Here is a 24,045-nt window from a genome sequence, read left to right as displayed (position 1 = left end):
CAAAATTTAAGCGATCTCATTTCTCAAACCAAAGCTTGCACTTTCAAAAGTAATTTTTTTTCTGGCTAAGCAATTACTTGGATTCAAGGATGATTTGGGTCCACTCCTGTTCTATGGTACCAAGCAGCCTGAAATCTGTTGACTTTGTCACAGTGGGTCAGGTGATGTTAGTGGATTGGGGGTGGGGTTATTTCAGATTTTGTGCACCTTTCAGCTGCATATAGAAACCTGAGAGGCTCAGCTGCTTCCCTTTTTTATTGAGTAGTTACAGAACAGGGTGAGTCAGCGAGGATTTTCCACCAGAAAGTGAACGAGGGAGCACTCAGCCTAGGGTGTGGATCAGAAACATTGGGAAGAGACAGATTTCAGAAGTTGTGACCAGGCGGCAGATTATATCAGTTTACCAACATTCCTGCTCACTGAGGTACAAATGGAGAAGTTTACACCAATCTTTAGGAAGATGCTGCTGGAGTCTCAGCAAAGGAAGATTCTGGATGCTCTTGAAGCCAAGTGATTTTAGAAAGACTCACGAAGCCTAATGGTGAGGGAGGTGACAATAGGAACTTCAGAGACTCAGGCCGATAATCTTCCAGTAAATCACCAAGATCTTCAGGTCTGGAAAATTACAAATATTACACTTTGTTCAAAACAAATGTGCAAGGATAAACCGAGTAACTACACACCAGTCAGCTTAATCTAGGAGGTGAGGAAAGCCTTAATCAATAGCAGGCATTTGGACAACCTGGATTGATTAGATTTTGATTGTTGAGTTTTCCCTCTTCTCTCCACTTTCATATATCATAAACACTTTTTTCTTAACGTTTTCAGACATTTATCAAATCATTAAATTCGGGTCTTAAACTATCCAGTTGGGGAGAGATGAGTTCCCACGTCTTCTCCCTATGCCATCTTGCCACTCCCCCTCCTGGATTGATTAGATGAAGCTGGCATGGATCTGTTGACAGCCAATTGTCCAACTTGATTGAATTTTTTGGATTGGTGAGGGAGAAGTAGTTAATTTGATACATGGACTTTCGATGTCATCAAGAAGGGCTGTAGAGTAAAAGGAACTGTAGCAGCAGGATGAGTAACTTCATTGAAGGACCCAATGTTTAGAGTAAACACACTATATATATATATATATATATATTGTGGTCTTGGGTATACAGTGCACGTATATGTAGATGGCATATTCCGGTAAATGAAAGGCATAGTGAACTGTGAGACTGACTATAAAAGATTTTAGAGAAATATAGACAGACTGGTTGAATGGGTGTATGAAATTCAATGTTGGGATTTGTGATGTCTCATATTTTGGGAGGAAGAATGAGAAGAGGCCAGATAAAATGGAATCTTTATTCCACACTTGCTTGGCCACAGCTGGAGCTTTGTGCCTCCCCCTTGGCACTGTACTTGAGAATGTTTTGGAAAGGGTGCAAATGAGGTAATGATTCTGTGGTTGAGGTGCATCAGTTAAGTGGATAGACTGGGGAAGATAGGTGCTCTCCTTGGAACAGTGAAGCTGCAAGAGAGATAATTAAAATCATGTAGGATAGATAGAGGAAAGGTACTCCCATGGGCATTGAATGAAGGGCAGGGAATGAGGGCCAGTGGCAAAAGGACCAAAAATGATGTGAGCAAGACATCGGGTCTCAAGTGCCAACCAGGGCTAAGATATGGACGGAGATTCAATTCTGGTATTCAAGAGACAGGTTCTGATTGAAAAGAACTAGGGGGAAAAGGTAGACGAGGGAGCCAATTGTTCCAATGTAGAGTCAGCAAAGGCCCACCGAGCCAAAGGGCCTCTTCACTCAATGATGCTATGAAAGTTGATGTTAGATCTTGTGAAAGACTGGGTCTTTTGGGAATACTAAATCGTGTGAGAATGATATTCCTGAGCAAGGACCAGAGACAAAATTCCTCTGCAAAATCAATAGAATTGAAACTCTGGAAGATTAGGTTAGGATAGTTTTCTAAATCAATATATCGTGGTGCCAACCAGAGAGAGAGCAATACTGGATCCATTGTTAGAGAGCGAGACAGGACAGGTGACAGAAGTATGTGTATGGGAAATTTTGAGAGTACAGAGTTTGAATGATTCTGTAAGGATTAAAGGCAAAGTTAACAGGCATAAGGAACCTTGGTTTTCAAGGGATATTAGGGATCTGGTTAAGAAGGAGAGAGGAGGTACATAGCAGGTATAGGCAACATGGAACAAATGAGATACTTGAGGAGTATAAAGAATGCATGAAAAAATAAGAGGGAAATTAGGAGGGCTACAAGAAGACATGAGGTTACTTTGGCAGACAAGGTGAAGGAAAATCTGAAGAGCTTCTGCAGGTATATTAAAAGCAAATGGATAGTAAAGGTCAAAATTGGTCCACTGAAAGATCAGAGTGGTTGGCTGTTTGGAGCCAGAAGAGATGGAGAGATCTTAAATGGAGTTTTCTGCATCTGTATTTACTCAAGAAACAGGCAGAGTGTCTAGGGAAGAGAGGCAAATTAAAGATGAGGTGCTTGCTATCTTAAAGCAAATAAGGGTGAATAAATCCCCAGGGCCTGACAAGATATTTTCTCACACCTTGACAGAGGCTCGTGCAGAAGTTGCAGGAGACCTGGCAAATATCTTCAAAATATCCCAGGAAATTATTAGCTGGTGAGCCTGATGTCAGTAGGTAAGTTAGTGGAAAAAGTTCTCAGAGATCAGATATACAAGTATTTGGATAATTATTGACTGATGAGGGATAGTCAACATGGCTTTGTGCCTAGTAGGTCATGTTCAATAATTCTCAGAGTTTTTCAAGGAGATTACTAGGCAAGTTGATGAAGGAAAGGTTGTGGATGTTGTCTCCGTGGATATTAGTAAGGCCTTTGACAAAGTCCAACATAGGAGGTTAGAAAGGTTCAGTCGCTCAGTATTCATGGTGAGGTAGCAAAGTGGATTGGACATTGGCTTTATGGGAGAAGCTGGAGAGTGATAGTGGATGATTGCCCCTTTGACTGGAGGCCTGTATATTAAAAGCAAAGGATACCCCAGCTGGAAAAAATGGGTTCCAAATTGCAGATGGAATTTAATGCAGGCAATATAAGATGCTGCATTCTGGAAGGACAAACCAAGGTAGGCATACATGGTGCATGGCACCCAGGAGTATGGTAGAGCAGAGGGGTATGGGAAATAAAAACACACTGAAATGCTGGAGGTACTTAGATGGTCTTTTCAGCATCCATAAAAAGCAAAGATATATTGGCGACATTTTGGGCCTGAGCCCTTCTTCAAGGGATGAGGCAGAAATAGGAAATCTCAGGAAGTCTCAGAATTCAGCCAAGGCCAGCTGGGGGAGGAATCCAGACCAGCAAAGTGTGTTAATTGGATGTGATAAGGGGAGAGGTAGGAATTTATCACATATGTACAAAAGGAGATAGGGAAAAGGGAGAGACAGAGCTGGGAAGAAGGCGATTGGGAAGAAGTGGGGTGAGGGGTGGGGTTTAACGAAAGCCACAGAAGTCGATACTAATGCCGTCCGGAAGATGAAGAGTTGTTCCTCCAATCTGTGGGTGGTCTCAGTCTGGCAGTGCATGAGACCATGGACAGACATGTTAGTGAAAGAATGGGATGGGGAATTGAAATGAGTGGTCACTGGGAGATCCTCACTATTGTTGCAAACAGAGGCGAGGTGCTCAACAGATTGATCTCCCAGTCTGCATCTAGTCTCTCCAACGTAGAAGAGGGATATAGGAATACAGATGTCATATGTAGATGGGATCGTAAAGAGAGCTTTTGGCACATTGTCCTTCATAAATCAAAGTATTGAGTATAGGATTTGGGATATTATTGTAAAGGTTTAAGACCTTGGTGAGGCCAAATTTGAAGGATTGTGTGCAGTTTTGGTCATTTAACTATAGAAAATATATCAATAAAATTGAAACAGTGCAGAGAATATTTACTAGGATGTTGCTGGGACTCATGAGGGGGCATTTGTGGACCATGAACCCCATGCCCCTCACCCCCACCCACCCAGGCCAGATTCAATGAGCACAACTCACAGCGAATGGCAGTTTGTGTCCCCTGCAATTACCCTAATGCCCCCCCCCACCCCCGATTAGATTTGTTCTGATGCCAACTCTGCTGGGACTTGAGGAACTCACTTAGAGGGAAGTTAGGACTTAATTCCCTAGAGTGTAAGAATGATGGGAAATTTGATCGAGGTATACAAAATTATGAGGAGGATAGATAGCGTAAATGCAAGTAGGCTTTTTCCACTAAGGGTAGGTGAGATACAAACCAAAGGACATGGGTCAAGGGTGAAAGGGGAGAAGTTTAGGGAGAGCAATAAAAGGAATTTCTTTTTTTTTTTGAAAATTTTATTTAATAATCATAATAATTCATACAATAAAAATACAAACAAAGACATAGCATTTTAACCTTTTACAACCCCCACCCCCAACCCTAATTCATTCCACCCTCCCAACCCCCCTCTAAACTACACAGAAAGTGATGGGAGTATGGAATGAGCTGCCAGCTGAGTGGTAAATATGGGCTCAATTTTAACATTTAAGAAAAATTTGGATACGAAGGACATGGATTGGGTGCAGGTCAGTGGGACAAGGCATAATAATTGTTTGCCACAAATTAAAAGGGCCAAGTCCTGTTTTCTGTGCTGCAGTGTTCGAGGTGGGGAGAATGTGTTTTGAAATACCAGTTTTTATCTGGAAGTGAAATTCCAATTCTAACCCACCCTGGAGTAGCTCTCTGATCTGATTTCTATCTCACTGGCTTTAGAAAAATGAATAGAGCCAAGGTGTTTGACCAAGAGCAGGTGGACTCGTTATGTATGGCAGATTCGTCAGTCTGTCAATTCTCCAGAGCAGTTGGCCTATTGAGTGGTCAGTTGTTGCTTAATTGGTGGCATCCTTCCATCTGAGTCACATGAGGGTGCTTCATCCCCTCCAGAGACCTGGGAAATTATTAAGGAGAACAGAGACACGGTTGCACTGCTGGTGAACCTGCCTCTAAATCTAGATATTAAACGGAGGCTCCATCAGCTCTTTCAGGTGGGTGGAAGTAATCCATGATCTGGGCATGAACTGTTGGTTACCCATAACTTCCTTTGGATGCTGGGTGATCTGCTGAGTTTCTCCAGCTTGCTTGTGTCTTTCAAGTTGTTTCTTTAATGAGAAGGGAGGACCCTTAGAAAAGAGAATATAAGGAAAGAAGTTTTGAATAATCTCAGGAAATAACCCAAGGTGTTCAGCATTGACCAATCACCTATGGGACATCTTTGCCTCCATCCAAGCACTAATGTAAATATAATTCACTGAATTGCATTCAATTGCCAAATATACTTAGCACAAAAATGACCAGATAAATGCTGTGGACTACAGAACACATAACATCACAGCATAGTACAGGCCCTCCTCCACAACAATCTAACCCTTCCCTCCCTCACACACACAACCTCCAATTTTCTTACATCTATGTGCCTAGCTCAGTCTTTTAAATGTCCCTGTGGTACCAGCCTCCACTCTCTGCTTAAAAAAAACTACCTCTAATATCTCCCTTAAACTTTCCTCCACTCACCTTAAACAGAGGTCCTCTGGTATTTGGTGTCGTTGCCCCGGGACAAGGGTGCTGGCTGTCCCCTTAATCTTATATACAGGTGGCCTAGACTTCCGACCGTCAGGAGTTATGTCCACCCGCACATACGACCAAAATTAAAAAAAAACTTTATTAAAATTACTGTACAAGTACATATTTTGTATGAAAAGTACTGTGTACAGTGGTCCTTACTCCCAGCAGCAGCCCGAGGTCCTTGCTCCCCGTTCCCTGCAGCAGCCTGAGGTCCCTGTTCCCCGTTCCCCATGGCTTCCCGAGGTCCCCATTCCCTGACGTACAGCCAAACCCGAGTTATAACCAATCATTCAGTCCCCACTACAGTCGTAAGTTGGGGTCCATCTGTACCTCTATTAAGTCACCTCTCATCCTTTCTCATTCCAAGAGAAAAGCCCTAGCTTTGTAAACCTTCCTTCGTAAGACATGTTCTACAATGCAGGCAGCATTCAGATAAATATCCTCTGCACCCTCTCTAAAACTTCTGCACCCTTCATGTAGTGAGGCAACCAGAACTGAACACAATACCAGAATTTTATAGAGCTGCAACATTACCTCATGGCTCTAGAACTCAATCCCCCGACTAATGAAGGCCAACACACCATATGCATTCTTAACCATCCTATCCACTTACATGACAACCCTGGGAGATCTGTGGACTTGGACCCCAAGATTCATCTGTTCTTCCACACTGTTAAGCATCCTGCTATTATCCATGTACTCCACCTTCCAAGTTCGACCTTCCAAAGTGCATTACTTCACACTTATCCAGGTTGAACTCCATCTGCCAACTCTGCCTCCTGTCTGTATCCTGTGATAACCTATGACATCCTTCTACACCATCCACAATACCTCTAACCTTTGTACCATCTGCAAACTTACTGATCTTCCCCTCCACTTATTAAAATCACAAAGAACTGGGGTCCCAGAACAGATCCCTGTGGAATGCCACTAGTCGCCAACTTTCAGGCAGAATACATTCCATCCATTAGTACCCTCTGCTTTCTGGAGGCAAGCCAATTCCAAATCCGAGCAGCCAAGGTTGCATGGATCCCATGGTTCATGACTTTCTGAATGGAGAACCTTGTCAAATGCCTGACTAAAATCCATTTTCACCTCATCCACCATCTTAGCTTCATCAATTTCCTTTGTCACCTCCTCGAAAAACGCAGTTAAGGCATTGTGAGGCATGATCAGCCCCTTTCAAAGCCAAGCCGACTATCCCTGAGAAGATGATGTTTTTCTAATTATAGAGGGATGGCCTATTGGTTTTGGAAGCAACTGATGGAACAGGGTTGTCGTGCAATATTACATCCAAATGATGGTAGCTCAGCACACCGCTCAGCCTCGGCCTGTATCAAGGATTGGTAACCCCAAGGTGGGGGTGGGGGGGGAGGAGGAGAAAATATGACACAGGTCATTGCGCTGAGCCACCTACCTTTACAGATGGGACCATCAGAGTTTGCTGTGTGTCCACTTCTATTTAGATGGCACCGAGGGAATGGCACTGAATCTTCTTGTTACTTTTGCCAGACCGCCCGAATGTTCATGACCACGGGATGGTGGAAAGGCTCCAGCAGCCTTATGTTGAGGCCCTTCACTCCTACACAAGGATAAAGAGACCAGATGTGAGTGATGGGATATCAACCCCAGTGCCCTCATTTCATTGACAATCATCGGAAATGCATCTTCAGATTTCACAATTTGTCAAGGATTAATTTGTTTACAATTACTTGCTGAAACCTGCAGAAGCCAATCACACATCTACCGAAGCAACATCTGGGGGTCACCCTTATAGCAAGAGGTGTTGATTACACCAAGCTCACCTCCCTTGGGATGCTACTGACTCCATTCCTGGCATTCGCCAGTGTTGCCTGTCCACCAACCCCTCAAACTGGGTTGTCACTGCCTCCTTTCACAATACGACAAGGAGCATCCCTGCACCAGCCTTGACGCTGAGGCACTCCAAGCAGGGTGCCCAAAATCTCAACTCCTTGTACTTTTCAGTACATGTGAATAAACTGCAGTGCATGCACGTTACTCAGTTGATCACAGCCCAAATGACGTGCAACCAATCCCTCTCAGCTTTTACTCCTACATTTCTCTTGATAAACTTTTGTTCATCTTGACGGGGCAGTGAGGTTGGCGTAACGGTTACAGCGCCAGCGATCAGGACTGGGGTTCAAATCCCACGTTGTCTGTAAGGAGTTTGTATGTTCTCCCTGCTTCTGCGTGGGTTTTTCCCGGGGACTCCGGTTTCCTTCCATCATTCGAAATGTACCAAGGGTGTAGGTTGATTGGGTGTAAATTGGGTAGCATTGGCTCATGAGCCGAAATGGCCTATTACTGAGCTGTATGTCTACATTTATAATTTAAATTTAAATTTGACATTGATGATGTCTTGTGTTCCTGGTGAAGTGTCATCTTCACTTTCTCCCTTATTCCTGAAATTATTTCTGTTGTTTTCTTTGATTTTCATTTTCTCGATCCACGAACAACAGTAATTTGACCAGTTGCATCCACACTAACCAATGGTTGAGTTACCTGTCTGCATTAATCCTATTGGCCAGCCCTTGGCCTTGTAGCCTTCCATGCCTCAGCCATTCAAGTGCTCCCTAAGATGCTTCTTAAATGCCGTCAGTGACTCTGCTTCCACCATTCTCTCTGGCAGCACTATCCAAATACAATCCCCTTCAGAATTTCTTCTCCCTTACTCCAAATTGATATCCTCCAGTTTTGATTGATGGGGGAAGAGTTTCATGCAGTCTACCTCTAGTCTAACTCTATTGACCTCATTTCATATCCCCTCTCTCCTCCTCTGCTCCAGGGAGAGCAAATCCAGCCTCTCCTCCCAATTAAAACAATCCATCTTTGGCAACATGTACCCCTGGAAAGGTGGTGGGTGGGGAGAAGGTAGGAAAATGGGGTTGAAATGGATAGTAAGCCAGCCATGATGAAATGGTGGGGTGGGCTTGATGGGTAGAAGGGACTAATTAGACCAAAAGACCATAAGGCATAGGAGCCAAAAGAGACTATTCAGCCCATCAAGTCTGTCCCACCATTCAATCATGAGCTGATCCATTTTCCCCCTCAGCCCTACTGCCTGGCCTTCTCCCTATAATCTTTGATGCCCTGGCTAATCAAGAACCATTTAATCTCTGCCTTAAATACACCCAATGACCTGGCCACAAAAGCCTGTGACAACAAATTCCATAGATTTACCACCTTATAGCTGAAGAAATTGCTCCCCATCTCTGTTCTGAGCTGACGCCCTTCAATCTTGAAGTTGTGTGCTCTTGTCTAGACTCTCCCACCATGGGAAGCAGACATCTACTCTGTCCATAACTTTGATTCAAAATTTTTCAATGAGATCCCTCCTTTTTCTCCAAAATTCCAATGAATACAGGCCAAGACCTGTCCTGTGTGTTCACATCCTGTCATATGGTGACCAGAGGTGCATGAAGTGCTCCAGCTGAGGTCTGACTGATCCTCTCTGCTCAAGTCTGTGTAATCTAGGCCTTTCTTTATCTTGCTGACTTGCTATTGGCAAAGATCAAAAAGATTGTAAGATATTTCCCTTTTTAAAAATTCTTTCCGACATGCTAATTATCCTTAAAGATGCCCTGTAAAATGACAATAAGCTGCCACACTGTTCCCTTGGTCACTGAACAAACCAGCAATATTCTTCTTATAACCATATACAGCACAGAACAGGCCAGTTTGGCCCTACTAGTCCATGCCGGAACAAATCCCCACCCTCCTAGTCCCACTGACCAGAACCTGGTCCATACCCCTCCAATCCTCTCCCCTCCATGAAATTATCCAGTCTTTCCTTAAATGTAAATAACATCCCTGCTTCAACCACCTCCGCTGGAAGCTTATTCCACATCCCAACCACCCTTTGCGTGAAGGAATTTCCCCTCATGTTCCCCTTATAATTTTCCCCCTTCAATCTCAAACCATGCCCTCTGGTTTGTATATCCCCCACTCTTAATTGAACAAGCCTATCCACGTTGACTCTCTCTGTTCCTTTTAAAATCTTGAACACCTCCACCAAATCCCCCCTCAATCTTCTACGCTCCAGAGAAAAAAGCCCCAGGCTGCTCAACCTTTCTCTGTAACTCAAACCCTGACATCCTGTCAACATTCTCGTGAACCTTCTCTGCACTCTCTCTATTTTGTTTATATCCTTCCTATAATTTGGTGACCAAAAATGCACACAGTATTCCAAATTTGGCCTCACCAATGCCTTGTACAATTTCATCATAACATCCCAACTCTTGAATTCAATACTCCGATTTATGAAGGCCAACATTCCAAATGCCTTCTTCACCACTCAATCTACCTGAGTATCAACTTTGAGGGTACTATTTACCATAACTCCTAAATCCCTTTGTTGCTCTGCACTCCTCAATTGTCTACCATTCAATATATATGACCTATTTAGATTTGCCTTTCCAAAATTCAACATTTCACACTTATCAGTATTAAATTCCATCAGCCATTTCTCAGCCCACTCCTCTAGCTTTCCTATAACTCTTATTAAGCTACGGTAATCTTCCTCACTGTCCACAATACCACCAATCTTTGTATCATCTGCAAACTTACTTATCCAATTCACCACCCCTTCTTCCAGATCGTTAATATATATAACAAACAATAGTGGACCCAGGACCGATCCCTGAGGAACTCCACTAGTCACTGGCCTCCAATTTGACAAACAATTTTCTACCAGTACTCTCTGACACCTCCCATCCAACCATTGCTGAATCCATTTAACTACCTCCTTATTTATACCTAACCCCTTCACCTTTTTTCCTAACCTCCTGTGGGCAACTTTGTTAAAAGCTTTACTAAAGTCTAAATAGACAACATCCACAGGCTTCCCTTCATCAATCTTTTTTGTAACCCCCTCGAAAAACTCTATAAGGTTTGTTAAGCATGATCTACCCCTGACAAAACCATGCTGACTACTTCCTATCAATCCCTGTTCTTCCAAATATTTGTAAATGCCATCCCTCAGAACATTTTCCATCAACTTACCCACCACAGACGTCAAACTCACAGGTCTATAATTTCCAGGCTTACATTTGGACCCTTTCTTAAACAGAGGAACAACATGAGCCACCCTTCAATCCTTTGGCACTACCCCCGTGACCAGTGATATCCTAAACATCTCTGTTAATGGCTCCACTATCTGTACACTAGTCTCCCTGAGTGTCCTTGGGAATACTTTGTCCGGACCCGGAGATTTGTCCACCTTTATCTTGCCATCACTACCTCCTCGGTTATCCTTAAATGATTCATGACCTCGCCACTATTTTTCTTTACTTCAACTGGTACAATATTTTTTTTCCCTAGTGAATACCGAGGAAAAGAAATCATTTAAAATTTCCCCCATCTCCTCTGACTTCTCACTTAGCCTATCTACAAGGGGTCCAATTCTATCCCTCACTAATCTTTTACTTTTAATATACCTATAGAAACCCTTTGGATTTATTCTTACTCTGCCTGCCAAAGCCTCTTCGTGCCTCTTTTTGGCCTTTCTAATTTCTTTTTTAAGATTTTTTCTACACTCCTTGTCATCCTCTTTCAATTTCTCATCACCCTGCTGTTTATACCTCTTGTACACCTCCCTCTTTCTCCTAACCAAATTTCTAATATTCCTCAAAAACCAATGCTCCCTATGACTTCCAGCCTTTCCTTTGATCCTCACTGGGACATATCTACTCTGTACTCTCAAAATTTCTTCTTTGAATATTCTCCATTTTTCATTTACATCCTTTCCAGAAAAAATCATGTCCCACTCAATACTCCTCAAATCCATTCTTATTCCTTTGAAATTTGCTTTTCTCCAATCCAGAAACTCAACTTTAGGCCCTTCTTTGCTCTTCCCTAAAACTACCCTAAAACTAATAGAGTTGTGATCACTAGACCCAATTTGTTCTCCAACATTAACCTCAGACACCTGACCTATTTCGTTCCCTAACAGGAGATCCAGTATTACACCATCCCGAGTTGGCTCCTCTACGTATTGATTAAGAAAACTATCTTGTACACATTTGACAAACTCTAGCCCATCCAGCCCTCTTACTGTATGGGTATCCCAATCAATGTGAGGGAAGTTAAAATCTCCCATGATCACTACCTTATGTTTATTACACATATATGCTATCTCCTTACAAATTTGTTCTTCCAATTTTCTTGGCCCATTTGGTGGTCTATAATACACTCCTATTAGTGCCCTCATGCCTCCTCCACCCCTCAATTCCACCCAAATAGCCTCATTGGACGATCCTTCCAAACCATCCTGCCACCTCACAGCAGTAATGTCCTCCTTAACAAGCAGAGCAACTCCCCCCCCTTTTTTTTTTTACCCCCTGTTCTATCACATCTAAAACATTTGTATTCTGGAATATTTAGTTGCCAGTCCTGTCCCTCCTGTAACCAGGTCTCACTAATTGCCACAACATCATGATTCCAAGTGCCAATCCATGCTCTAAGCTCATCTACCTTGTTCACTATGCTTCTTGCATTAAAGTACATGCATTTCAGAGAATGACCCTCACATATATTCCCTTTTTTACCTTTTACCTTAACCTCCATCCTTCCTTTATTATCTTTATCATTCTTAATTAGGTGGCCATGCACCCCAGACACTGCTCACAAACTCTGCTCCCCAACCCCCTGCCAAACTAGTTTAAACCCTCCCCCACAGCTCTAGTAAATCTGCTTGCCAGGATATTGGTTCCCCTCCAGTTCAAGTGGAGTCCGTCCCTTTTGTACAGGTCTGACCTTCCCCAGAAGAGATCCCAATGATCCAAAAATCTTATCCGCTGCCCCCTGCACCAGCTCTTTAGCCACCCATTCAACCTCCACATCCTCCTATTATTACCCTCTCTAGCACGAGGTACTGGCAGTAATCCAGAGATTACTACCTTAGAGGTCCTGTTTTTTAACTTCCTGCCTAATTCTATGTATTCCTGTTTCAGGACCTCATCCCTACTTCTAACTAAGTCATTGGTCCCCACATGGACCACGACTTCTGGCTGCTCCTTCCCCTTGCAGAATTCTGTGAACTCGATCAGAGACATTCCTGACCCTAGCACCAGGGAGGCAACAGACCAACCTGGATCCCCGATCTCATCCAATAAACCTCCTATCTGTCCCTCTGACAAGTGAGTCCCCAACCACAATTACCCTGTTCTTATCCCTCCTTCCCTTCTGAGCCTCAAGGGCAGCCCCTGTGCCAGAGACCTGACCCCCACGACTCGTCCCTGATAGGCTGTTCCCCCCAGCAGTATCCAATGCCGAATACATGTTGCTGAGGGGCACTTCCACTGGGGTACTCTGCACTGGCACTCTCCCTCCTTTCCTCACAGTCACCCAATTCCCTGACTCCTGCCTTCTAGGGGTGACTGTCTCCCTGTAACTCCTCTCTATCACTGCCTCTGCTTCTGTTATGATCCTCAGTTCATCCAATTGCAACTCAAGCTCTCTAACACGGTCGCTCATGAGTTGCAATTGGATGCACCTTTTGCAGGTGTAGTCGTCAGGAACAGCTGTGCTGTCTCTGACTTCCCACATCCCACAATTGGAGCACTTGACTACCTCAGCTGACTCCATTACCTCCTTTCCAATGTATATAGGTTATTTAAAAGAAAAACTAAGCAAATCATACTAAAAGACTAACCAAAAAGGATACCTTACCACACAGGGAGCTCCTTCTTAGCCCCTGCTCACCGAAGTCCCTCGAGCCAAAGTCCCAAGTCTCCACTCCTTCACTGCCTCACTTAATCTTCATTTGATTGCTGAGGAACTTTCTATCCCATTGCCCTTTGCTTAACAAATTCTTTCAACCATCTTTACCCAAGGGGACTGCATTCCTAGACCACCATGGCAAATTGCTTCACCATTACAGCCCCATGGGCAACTGTAATTAGATGGAGGATAACTTGCCCTTTGACTTAATGACTATGCATTACTCTGTCATGGGGAGAGTGTTAGATTGTATCCATGCACGATTGTATTGTTAATGTAACTGAGTTAAACCCCTTTGTACCAGTTGAGACGGACAATTTCTTTCTGGGTTATGCTCACCTCTTGCCCCAGCCCAAAACCAACCTTCCTGTGAGAGTGAGCTCACCTTGTCTGATGTTCTCAGCTGCCATCATCCATCTCTTGCAGGACCACTTGATGTTCCCACGAATGTTGATGAAACTGGTCTGCCTGCGGACTCTGAGCAGTGTCCATTCTGAACAAGTCTTCGCACTGCGGCTCCAGGATAAACAGTTGCCACCCCTCCTCTCAGAGATCTGGGACATGCAGGAATGATTTTGGGACTGACTGTGAAGGACCCATCTCACTCAGCCTGGGAAGGAGGGTCATGAGTGGATGGGGTAACAAAAGGGCTCGGTTCACAGGAAGGAGGAGGGAGAGCACCAACCAGAATTATCAATGCAAACGCCTTACAGAGATGCTTTGAAATGAGTTTTTAAGTTGGATGTAGACAGATCCATTTTGCTAAGCTTGGATTAGATGATTGGCCTATTTTGACATTAACCAATGGTCTTAATGTTGCCTTCAGACTACACGGAACTCACCAGAAGCAGGCTGGTCTCTGCTGGGTTCAGCACGATCAGAGTGTGGAGTCAGCTGCTCTCATCTTTGCGACGTAACCAACGTCAGCAGTTGGCTTAGGACATGGACTTTATTCATCATGGGACAGGCAATGGAAAATCCCTAAGGGAGCTTTAGCGGAGTAACAAGATTTAGAGCAAACCCTGTATCAAAAGCGAAAATATTTTTGTTACTAATGCACTAAAAGCAATCTAATTCCTGCACAATAATATTCATTTGGCATCTGTTATTCAATCCAAGCTGGTATTTACTTAGGCCAGTGTTTCCCTAACTGGGCTCCGCAGAAAAGTCCAGGGGTTCCGCAGAAGAAATGACAGGGATTAGTAGGGGAGACACGTGCGACCCTCCGCCAATGCTCACCTCGGTTGCTCTTGCACAATACCCGCTCCCCATCCCTGCTCCAATCAGCACCTGGGCTTACATGTCTGACAAAGGGTCCGATGGCAGGGGTGGGGGGGTGGTTTGGCATGGGTATTTTTTGAATGCCTTCTTGATAGTGCACGACTGCTTGTGAATGCAGTAAGTGGAGCTCCCCAAGAGCCGAGTGAATTAACCAGTCCAGACTGCTTCCTCTTTGCAGTGACTTCCTTGCTGGGTTCTCTTTCCTCTCAGACACTTTCATAGACTAGAATCCATAAATAATAACACCTGGACTCCCAGATCAGTACCTATTTTACAGTGTTTACTACTCCCAAGCTGGAGACCACTGTTGACCAGGTTAACCAGATTGTCACAGAAATGTTTTTCCTGTAAGTACACAGTTTTGGTGTTCTACAAAGGGCATCTCCCTTTCCGATACCCTGAGCCATTTTCTATATATAAGAGAATGGAAATAGTGGAATGTTTTGCACATCTCTGAGTGCAGCCCCAACATCAGTAAAGCATAACGCTGTACAGAACCAACCAACCTGCTCTTACGGTTCTGTACAAAATCTTAAACATTAGTCGCCCCCAGCACATTGCTAAGGCTTACACTGAATGTAATTGGTACCACCTTCGATCTCAGACCCTTGACTTGTGTCCTCTGGAACGAAAAAGGCAGCTAACGCACAAGAACACAGTGGTTCCTCTGGCAAAGCTGCTGCCTCATTGGGCCAGCGACCCAGGTTCAACCCCAACCTTGGCTGGCTGCTGTCAGTGTGGAGTTTGCATGTTCTTCCCGTGACTCCTGTGATCTCCTCCCAATGACGTGAAGGTCGGTATGTTAATTGGCCGCTGTAAACTGCCCTTTGTATAGTGAGTGGGAGAGGTGGTGGAACTCCAGGGAGAATCATGATTGGATTAGTGCACATGGGTGCTTAATGGTCAGCGCAGATACAGAGGGCAGAATCATTCCTTGACCTCTTCCCAACTGCACATCATCCTGAATGGGAACACATTCAGTTTCTGCTGGGTTACATTTCTGGAATTCTTTAATTATCAGCTCCATATCAAACCCAGCACTTTGGCAGTATGGTCACTGACATCTAACCATGGTACGAGTAACACTTGCCTACTCATGCAGAGAGTTTGCATAGTTGCAGTGTCTCTTGTGCTCTTCCAACACCTGTTCCAAGGAGAGAAATTTCAGGTTCTTCTACCAGTCCATGTAACTGGAATCCCTTTTCCCCGCAATCATTCCAGAAGGTCACTTCTGTTCAAATGCTACATCCCCTCCTGCATCTGTTTGTTAATGCAAGCGATTGTCATACTCAAACGTAGCCTGGAAGAAATTCGACATCATGTAGTGGTAGAGTTGTCACGGTTAATTTGTGTGTGAATGAATGTGTACGTGACAGAGGGAGAAAGAGAGTGTATGTGAGGGAGTCAGAGAGACAGTGTGTGTGAGAGTGTACATATGCAAGTATGTAGATGTGTGGGAGTATGGTGTTTGCATTAGAGAGATGAGAAGGGGTAAAGGAGTGAGAAAGGTTAAATGGCAGCTGGAGAAATGACTACAAGGTGCATGAAAATGGTGCTTGGTTGGAGTCACGTTCTGAAAACTCCATCGTAAGTCGAGAAAACCGCAAGTTGATAATAGATACTGTCCGGTACCTGGTTTAGGTGGCGCTGCTGTCGATTGATTAAGTTGTACAGGTATCACCATTAACATTAACATCTGAAATCCCACTGGGCATGAAGATTGCTTGCAGCTTTGAACTAAAATTAATTGCTGGATGGTGGGGATGTTAACATCAATTTTCTTCTCTTCTGATTAAGCTTGAGAGCAGCTCATTGAGTCGTTGAATGACTCAAAGACTTGTTGACTCAAACCAAGGCTTTTATTAACAAAAGACTGGAGCGTGGTGCATTGAGGTCGACCAGTCCAGACTGACCTAGGTCTGGTTAGGTGCAGCCTTTTATGACCTGGCTAGTAGGTGTGGCTACAGCTCTTAGCCAATCATTATTGCTATATACAAATATATACAGTGGTGATAGGATCCCATACTATCACAGGGGCCTCGACACTTCTTGATGGTTTATCAGGCGTAGTCTTCAGGAAGATATCAATTTTGACTGGACAGTTTGTTTTTTTTCTTTTCATTGTATATTTCTCTGTAGCAAGCAAGAGCTTCCTGTCAGCTCTTGCAAATCTCTCATAATTGACTTCCGTTTCTTCTAACATCTGTACTCCACTATTCATAGTAGCGAGCACCTCAGCCACTCTCTTTGCTGTGAACTATATTGGTGCTTCGTGGTATAACTTCCAGCTCCTCATTGGAAAGCTCTCCAGCCTCAATGCCAACAAGCTGATGAATGCCTTCTTCATCCATTTCCAATTCTAGCTGTTCCCAAGCACTAATATCTTGTTATTTATTTTATAAACAGTAGAATCTTTGTTAAAGTCTTTGAAAGTATTCACAAATGTCTTCAAAAATTTCTTCCAAATGCCGTTCATGCATTGCCTTGTTACTTCTTCCCATGCGCTCGGCCACATTCAATCAATTCAAGAGCCTGGGCAAACATTTGGTGTAAATAGTACGTAGCTATTGCACCTTGCTCTATTGATTGAATGAGCGGTTATGTTCAGTGGCAAAAATACAACCTTTATATCAGGATGCATGTTGCCGATGGGCTGTGGTTGCCCTAGAGCATTGTCAACAGTCAGAAGAATCTTGAGTGGTATGTTGTCTTGACAACAATATTCTTTTGCCTGGGGAATAAAACAGTTCAAAAACCAGTCTTCAAATAATGCTAATATCATCCAGACTTTCTTGTTATGGCGATAATAAACAGGAAGCATACACCTGCTGACATTCTTGAATGCTCTAGGGTTCTCAGTATGGTAGATTAAGAAAGGGTTCGATTTGAACCCTGCAACATTTCCACCCAAAAGCAACGTTACACGGTCTTTGAATCCTGGCATTGTTTTGGCTTCTTGATGAATGTAGGTACACTTACATTTCTAGAACAAGCTCGTTTCATCAACATTAAATATTTTTCATCAACAATGATCCTACAGTGCAAAAAGAACAAGAAAATGATCAGACATAGTCGAGTCGAAGGTCAGTAAAAGTCATTTTACTCAGTCACGCATAGCTTTTTAAAACCCTGCACGTTCCAAATGATGTCATCGTATTCTGATGTCACGACGTCACTCAGAACCTCCCGAGCCGATTTGATTATGCCTCCAGTGAGTCGCTACATGCCACCACCTCCTCCAAACCAGCGATAGGAGGCTAAACCTATCTAAACCCATTACTGTCCACCGCTCCTGGGCGGTCGTCCACACCTTCACATTGAGGTTTGTGGTAAGGGCCGATCGAGGTTGAGATGAGTAGACTTTAGTCAGTCATTCGTAAATGTCCCTAGATGCCCCCCAATTTCCAGTACACAAGTTGTATAATTGTTTTGTAGCACTCTGAAGGGGCCCTTATGTGGCTTCTGTCAGGGTGTCTCTACACACAAACTCACAGTCCCGCAGTTCCTTTTGGATGAAGGGTGTCATTGATCCATGCCTTGACGTGGGAACCGGGGCTAATTTTCCAAGCCATTCCTGCAGTCTGTCTAAGACTTCAGTCGGTGGCACCTTCTGTCCACATGCAGTGGGCACAAACTCCCCAGGTACAATGAGCGGGGCTCCATAAACCAACTCATCCGATGAGGAGCTGAGATCCTCCTTGGGTGCCATTCTTATTCCCAGAAGGATCCAGGGAAGCTCGTCTGCCCTATCAGGTCCCTCGAGGCAGGTCATCATGTGCCTTATGGAATTGCTCCACCAGGCCATTCAACTGCGGGTAGTAGGCTGTCATGTGGTGGAGCTGCATTCCCAGCATTGTGACAAAACGTCCCAGCGTACAGAGGTAAACTGTGGACCTTTGTCAGAGGTGACATGTGTGGGTAGGCTGAACCGAGATACACAGGCAGAAATAAAAGCTTTGGTACATGAATCGGTCAATGAGTCCATCATAGGAAAGGCCTCCAGCCACCTAACATCTGTTGATGACCATTATCAAATACCTCGACCCTCGTGACACTGGAAGCGGGCCGATAATGTCGACATACACATGGTAGAATCTGTGCTGTGGAGGCTGGAAAGGCTGAAGCAGCGCATTCACGTGCCTTTGCACTTTTGCAGAATGGCCATCCATGCACGCCTTTGCCCTTTAGATGACCTGCATTTTGAGTCAATGCCATACAAACTTGTCGGTTATCAGGTGGACCATTGGAGGGGTGGGACATTCTGCGAATGGCATCGAAAATGCAACATCTCCATGCAGCAGGGATGATAGGGAAAGGCTGACCTGTGGAAACATCGCCCAGGAGAGTGGTACCTTGCGGCTCAAAGGCTACATCCTCAATTTGCAGATTCGAGTCAGCAGTTCTATAAGCCAGGAGTTCGTCGTCCTGGTGCTGTAGCCCACACCTGGAAAGAGGGAATGTATTGCTTGAACGAAGAAGCAGGACAGAGCATCAGCCACCACATTACTCGAACTGGAGATGTGTTTAATCCTGGTTGAAAACTCGGATATGTAACATCAGTGATGTTGCTGGTGGACTGATCAGGGATCTGATGCCTTCGCGAAGGCAAACATTAGCAGTTTATGGTCAGTAAAAACCGTGAACTCCCTGCCTTCCAAAAAATAGCAGAAGTGTCTGACCATTTAGGTACAGCATCAGCAGTTCCATATCGAATGTGCTGTCTTTCATTTCTGGAGGGTGGTGCCTTCTAAAAAATGCTAGAGGCTTCCATTGTCCAAAACCCCAGTCTACTGCTGCATCAGACACATCTGTTGTCAAGGTGGTTGGCACATCCATTTATGGATAGACCAGCAATGTTGCCTTCGCTAGGGCATTTTTGGCCTGCTGGAATGCTACCGTTGCCTCTTCCGTCCATTCGAGTTCTTTGGCATCACTGGACATGAGGTCGAAAAGGGGTTTCATAATATAAGCTGCAGAGGGTAGAAAGCAACGATAGAAATTGACCATCCCCACAAATTCCTGGAGTCCTTTGATCATATTGGGCCTCGCAAATTTGAGGATGATTTCCACCTTGCCAGGCAATGGAACGACGCTCCAGCTGCTGATCTGATGTCCCAAGAACTCGACAGAGGACTGTCTGAATTGGCAGGGTTTACATTTAGCCTGAACTCCTGTAGGCAATGGCAGAGTAAACGCAGATGCTGCAGGTACTCTTTGCTGGCAACAAGAATGTTGTCCAAGTATTCGAAAAGGAAGTCCATTCCATGCCCCACTGCACCCATTAGTCACTGGAATGTTCTCAAAAATTTGAAGAGGCCAAATGGTCTTTGGCACATCCTCTGGGTTTACAGGTATTTGGTGGTATCCATGCACTGTCAATTTTAGAAAATGTCCTGGCCTCATGAAAATTATCTGTAAAGTCCTTTATATGGGGAACAGGGTAGTAGTCTGCAGTGGTTCATTGAGACACCTGTAATCCCCACAAGGTCTCCAGCCTTCCATGACTTTGGGCACCATATGTAGCGGGGAAGCCCACGGGCTATCAGACCTACGTATGATTCCAAGTTCCTCCAGTTTGTGGAACTCTTGTTTTGCAAGCCGCAACTTGTCAGGTGGCAGACGTTGGGTTCGGTCATGTAGAGGAGGTCCTTGGGTGAGGGTGTGGTGTGCGACACCATGTTTGAGTGTGGCAGTAAAGAACTGGTGAGTGACAATGTCCAGAAAATCTGCAAGAAGTTTGGCAAATTCGTTGTTCGAATACTCCTCGGAGTCTAGGTGCGGGACGGGTAATTTGGCTTTTCCAAGGCAGAAAGTCTGGAATATTGTGGTGTTCACCAACTGGCACATTTTAAAGTCCACCGTCAGTGAGAGGGCTCTGATGATGTCGGCACTCAGCAACAGCTGGGACACAGCAACAAGAATGAACTTCCATGTGAACTTAATGTCTCCAAATTTCAGGGTATATTCAGTGTACCATGTATAACCATATAACCACTTACAGCACAGAACAGGCCAGTTCGGCCCTACTAGTCCATGCCGTAACAAATCCCCACCCTCCTAGTCCCACTGACCAGCACCCAGTCCATACCCCTCCAGTCCTCTCCATGTAACTATCCAGTCTTTCCTTAAATGTAACCAACGATCCCGCCTCAACCACGTCTGCCGGAAGCTCATTCCACATCCCTACCACACTTTGCGTAAAGAAATTTCCCCTCATGTTCCCCTTATAATTTTCCCCCTTCAATCTTAAACCATACCCTCTAGTTTGAATCTCCCCCACTCGTAATTGAAAAAGCCTATCCACATTTACTCTGTCTGTCCCTTTTAAAATCTTAAACACCTCTATCAAGTCCCCCCTCAATCTTCTACGCTCCAGAGAAAAAAGCCCTAGTCTGCACAACCTTTTCCTGTAACTCAAACCTTGAAATCCTGTCAACATTCTCGTGAACCTTCTCTGTACTCTCTCTATTTGTTTATATCCTTCCTATAATTTGGTGACTAAAACTGTACACAGTACTCCAAATTTGGCCTCACCAATGCCTTGTACAATTTCATCATAACCTCCCTACTCTTGAATTCAATACTCCGATTTATGAAGGCCAACATTCCAAATGCCTTCTTCATCACAGCATCTACCTGAGTATCAGCCTTGAGGGTACTATTTACAATCACTCCTAAATCCCTTTGTTGCTCTGCACATCTCAATAGCCTACCATTTAATGCATATGACCTATTTAGATTTGCCTTTCCAAAATGTAACACCTCACACTTATCTGTATTAAATTCCATCAGCCATTTCTCAGCCCACACCTCCAGCCTTCATAAATCACCTTTTAATCTACGGTAATCTTCCTCACTGTCCACAACACTACCGCAAACATGCTTATCCAATTCTCCACCCCTACTTCCAGATTGTTAATATATATAACAAACAATAGTGGACCGAGGACCGATCCCTGAGGAACTCCACTAGTCACCGGCCTCCAATTGGACAAACAATTTTCTACCACTACTCTCTGACACCTCCCATTCAACCATTGCTGAATCCATTTCACTACCTCCTTATTTATACCTAATGCCTCCACCTTTTTTCCTAACCTCCTGTGGGGAACTTTGTTAAAAGTTTTACTAAAGTCTAAATAGACAACATCCACAGCTTTCCCTTCATCAACCTTTTTTGTAACCCCCTTGAAAAACTCAATCAGGTTTGTCAAGCATGATCTACCCCTGACAAAACCATACTGATTACTCCTTATCAATCCTTGTACCTCCAAATATTTCTAAATACCATCCCTCAGAACACTTTCCATCAACTTACCCACCACAGATGTCAGACTCACGGGCCTATAATTCCCAGGTTTACATTTGGACCCTTTCTTAAACAACGGAACTACATGCGCCACCCTCCAATCCTTTGGCACTACCCCCATGACCAGTGACATCCTAAATATCTCTGTTAATGGCCCCACTATCTGTCCACAAGCCTCCCTGAGTGTCCTTGGGAATATTTTGTCCGGTCCCGGAGATTTATCCACCTTTATCTTTTTCAACACAGCCATCACTACCTCCTTGGTTATCCTTATATTCTTCATGACCTCCCCACTATTTTTCTTTACTTCAACTGGGTCAATATTTTTTTCCCTAGTGAATACCGAGGAAAATAAATCATTCAAAATTTCCCCCATTTCCTCTAACTTCTCACTCAGCCTACCTTCGCTATCTACAAGGGGTCCAATTTTATCCTTCACTAATCTTTTACTTTTAATGTACCTATAGAAACCCTTTGGATTTATATTTACTCTGTCTGCCAAAGCCTCTTCGTGCCTTTTTTTGGCCTTTCTAATTTTTTTCTTAAGAAATTGAACTGTTATTCACCACAGTGAGTGCTGGATTCACCCTCCTGGTATGGGTGTCAAAGCCTAAAGGAGGAAGGACACTAACCTCCGCACCCGTGTCAACTAGAAATTTGCGCTGGGAGAGTTTGTCCCAGCCTTAGAGTAGGCTGTCACAATGGCCATGGCGTTTTCCTGAAAGTGTGCAAGGGGGTTGGCAGTGGCGAACTCCATAACCCCAACATTCATGGTAAAAACAGCAGGTAGTTGTCACAGATTTATGCTTGTCCGTGGGAATGTCCACCCTCGATGCGGTACTCATGGAGCCTGGGCCTTTGGGTGTGACGCAACACTAATTTCTGTGGGCCTTGCATCTTGCTGTTTCGCACACTACAGAATGTCTGCGCAGGCGGCCACTGTTCGAGGGTTAACAAAATCCTTGTCAGCCAACATGATGTCTTCTGGCATATGCTTTAAAAACAACTGCTTGAAGAGCAAGCAAGGCTTATGGCTGTCTGCCAATACCAACATGTCGCTCATTAACTCTGAATGGGTGTGGTCCCCAGGCCATCGATGTGGAGGAGCCGTAGAGTTTGCTCATGTTGAGAGAGACCATAAACCCAGAGAAGGAGGGTTTTTAGGGCTTCGTATTTGCCAAAAGCTGGTGGGTCCCGAAGGAAATCCATTACTTGACTGGCCGTGTCCTGGTCGAGGGCACTTACCACATGATAGTATTTATGACATCCACTTCTATCTTGTGAATGTTCAGCCTGTCTGAACCAAACTTCTGGTCCAAAAGGCAGGCAGTTCGAGCAAAACTGCTGCATTGTGCATGTTTGGGCCCATCGGGGACACCAATACAGCAACTGTATCACAGTGTGAAATGAGAAAATGATCAAATGTAGTCAAGTCGAAGTTCAGTAAAAATCATTTAGTCAAACAGTCACGCGCAGCTTTTGTAAACCACGCACGTTCCAAATGATGTAGAAACAATGAAACATAGAAGATAGGAACAGGAGTAGGTCATTCGACCCTTCGAGCCTGCTCCGCCATTCAACGAGATCATGGCTGATCTTAAAGTTCAGTACCTCGTCCCCGCCTTCTCTCCGTAACCTTTAATACCCTATACTGAAGAAATATATCTAATTCCCTCTTAAATATATTCAATGAACCTGCCTCTACTGCCCTCTGTGGCAATGAATTCCACAGATTCACCACCCTCTGGGTAAAGAAATTCCTCCTCATCTCGGTCCTAAATGGTTTGCCTATTATCCTCGAACCATGGCCCTGGGTTCTGGACTCCCCCACCATTGGAAACATCCCTTCTGCATCCACTCTGTCCAGTCCTGCCAGAATTTTATATGTCTCTATGAGATCCCCTCTCAATCTTCTAAACTCCAGCGAGTACAATCCCAATTTGCGCAATCTTTCCTCATAAGTCATTCCTGCCATTCCAGGTATCAGCCTGGTGAATCGCCTCTGCACTCCCTCCATTGCAAGAACATCCTTCCTTAGATAAGGTGACCAAAACTGCACACAATATTCCAGGTGGGGTCTCACCAA

General features: G+C 44.3%; 1 protein-coding gene across 11 annotated transcripts in view; it reads left to right on the top strand.

Annotated features, from left to right (window-relative positions):
* LOC138741135 (oxysterols receptor LXR-alpha-like) overlaps nt 1-14,457 on the top strand; it is a 90,587-nt gene extending 76,130 nt beyond the window's left edge. For all 11 annotated transcript variants that reach the window (XM_069894756.1, XM_069894776.1, XM_069894746.1 and 8 more), the window contains 2 exons: nt 7,142-7,236; nt 13,796-14,457. In XM_069894756.1, coding sequence (XP_069750857.1) covers nt 7,142-7,236; nt 13,796-13,942 — 242 coding nt within the window. In that variant the 3' untranslated portion in view covers nt 13,943-14,457. The remainder of the gene's footprint in view (nt 1-7,141; nt 7,237-13,795) is intronic.
* Nucleotides 14,458-24,045: the final 9,588 nt, after the last annotated feature.

Source organism: Narcine bancroftii, chromosome 1 (genome assembly GCF_036971445.1).
Source record: "Narcine bancroftii isolate sNarBan1 chromosome 1, sNarBan1.hap1, whole genome shotgun sequence".
NCBI classification, from domain to species: Eukaryota; Metazoa; Chordata; class Chondrichthyes; order Torpediniformes; family Narcinidae; genus Narcine; species Narcine bancroftii.
The sequence above is the reverse complement of the archived record's forward strand: the minus strand, read 5'-3'. Positions and strand labels throughout refer to the sequence as shown.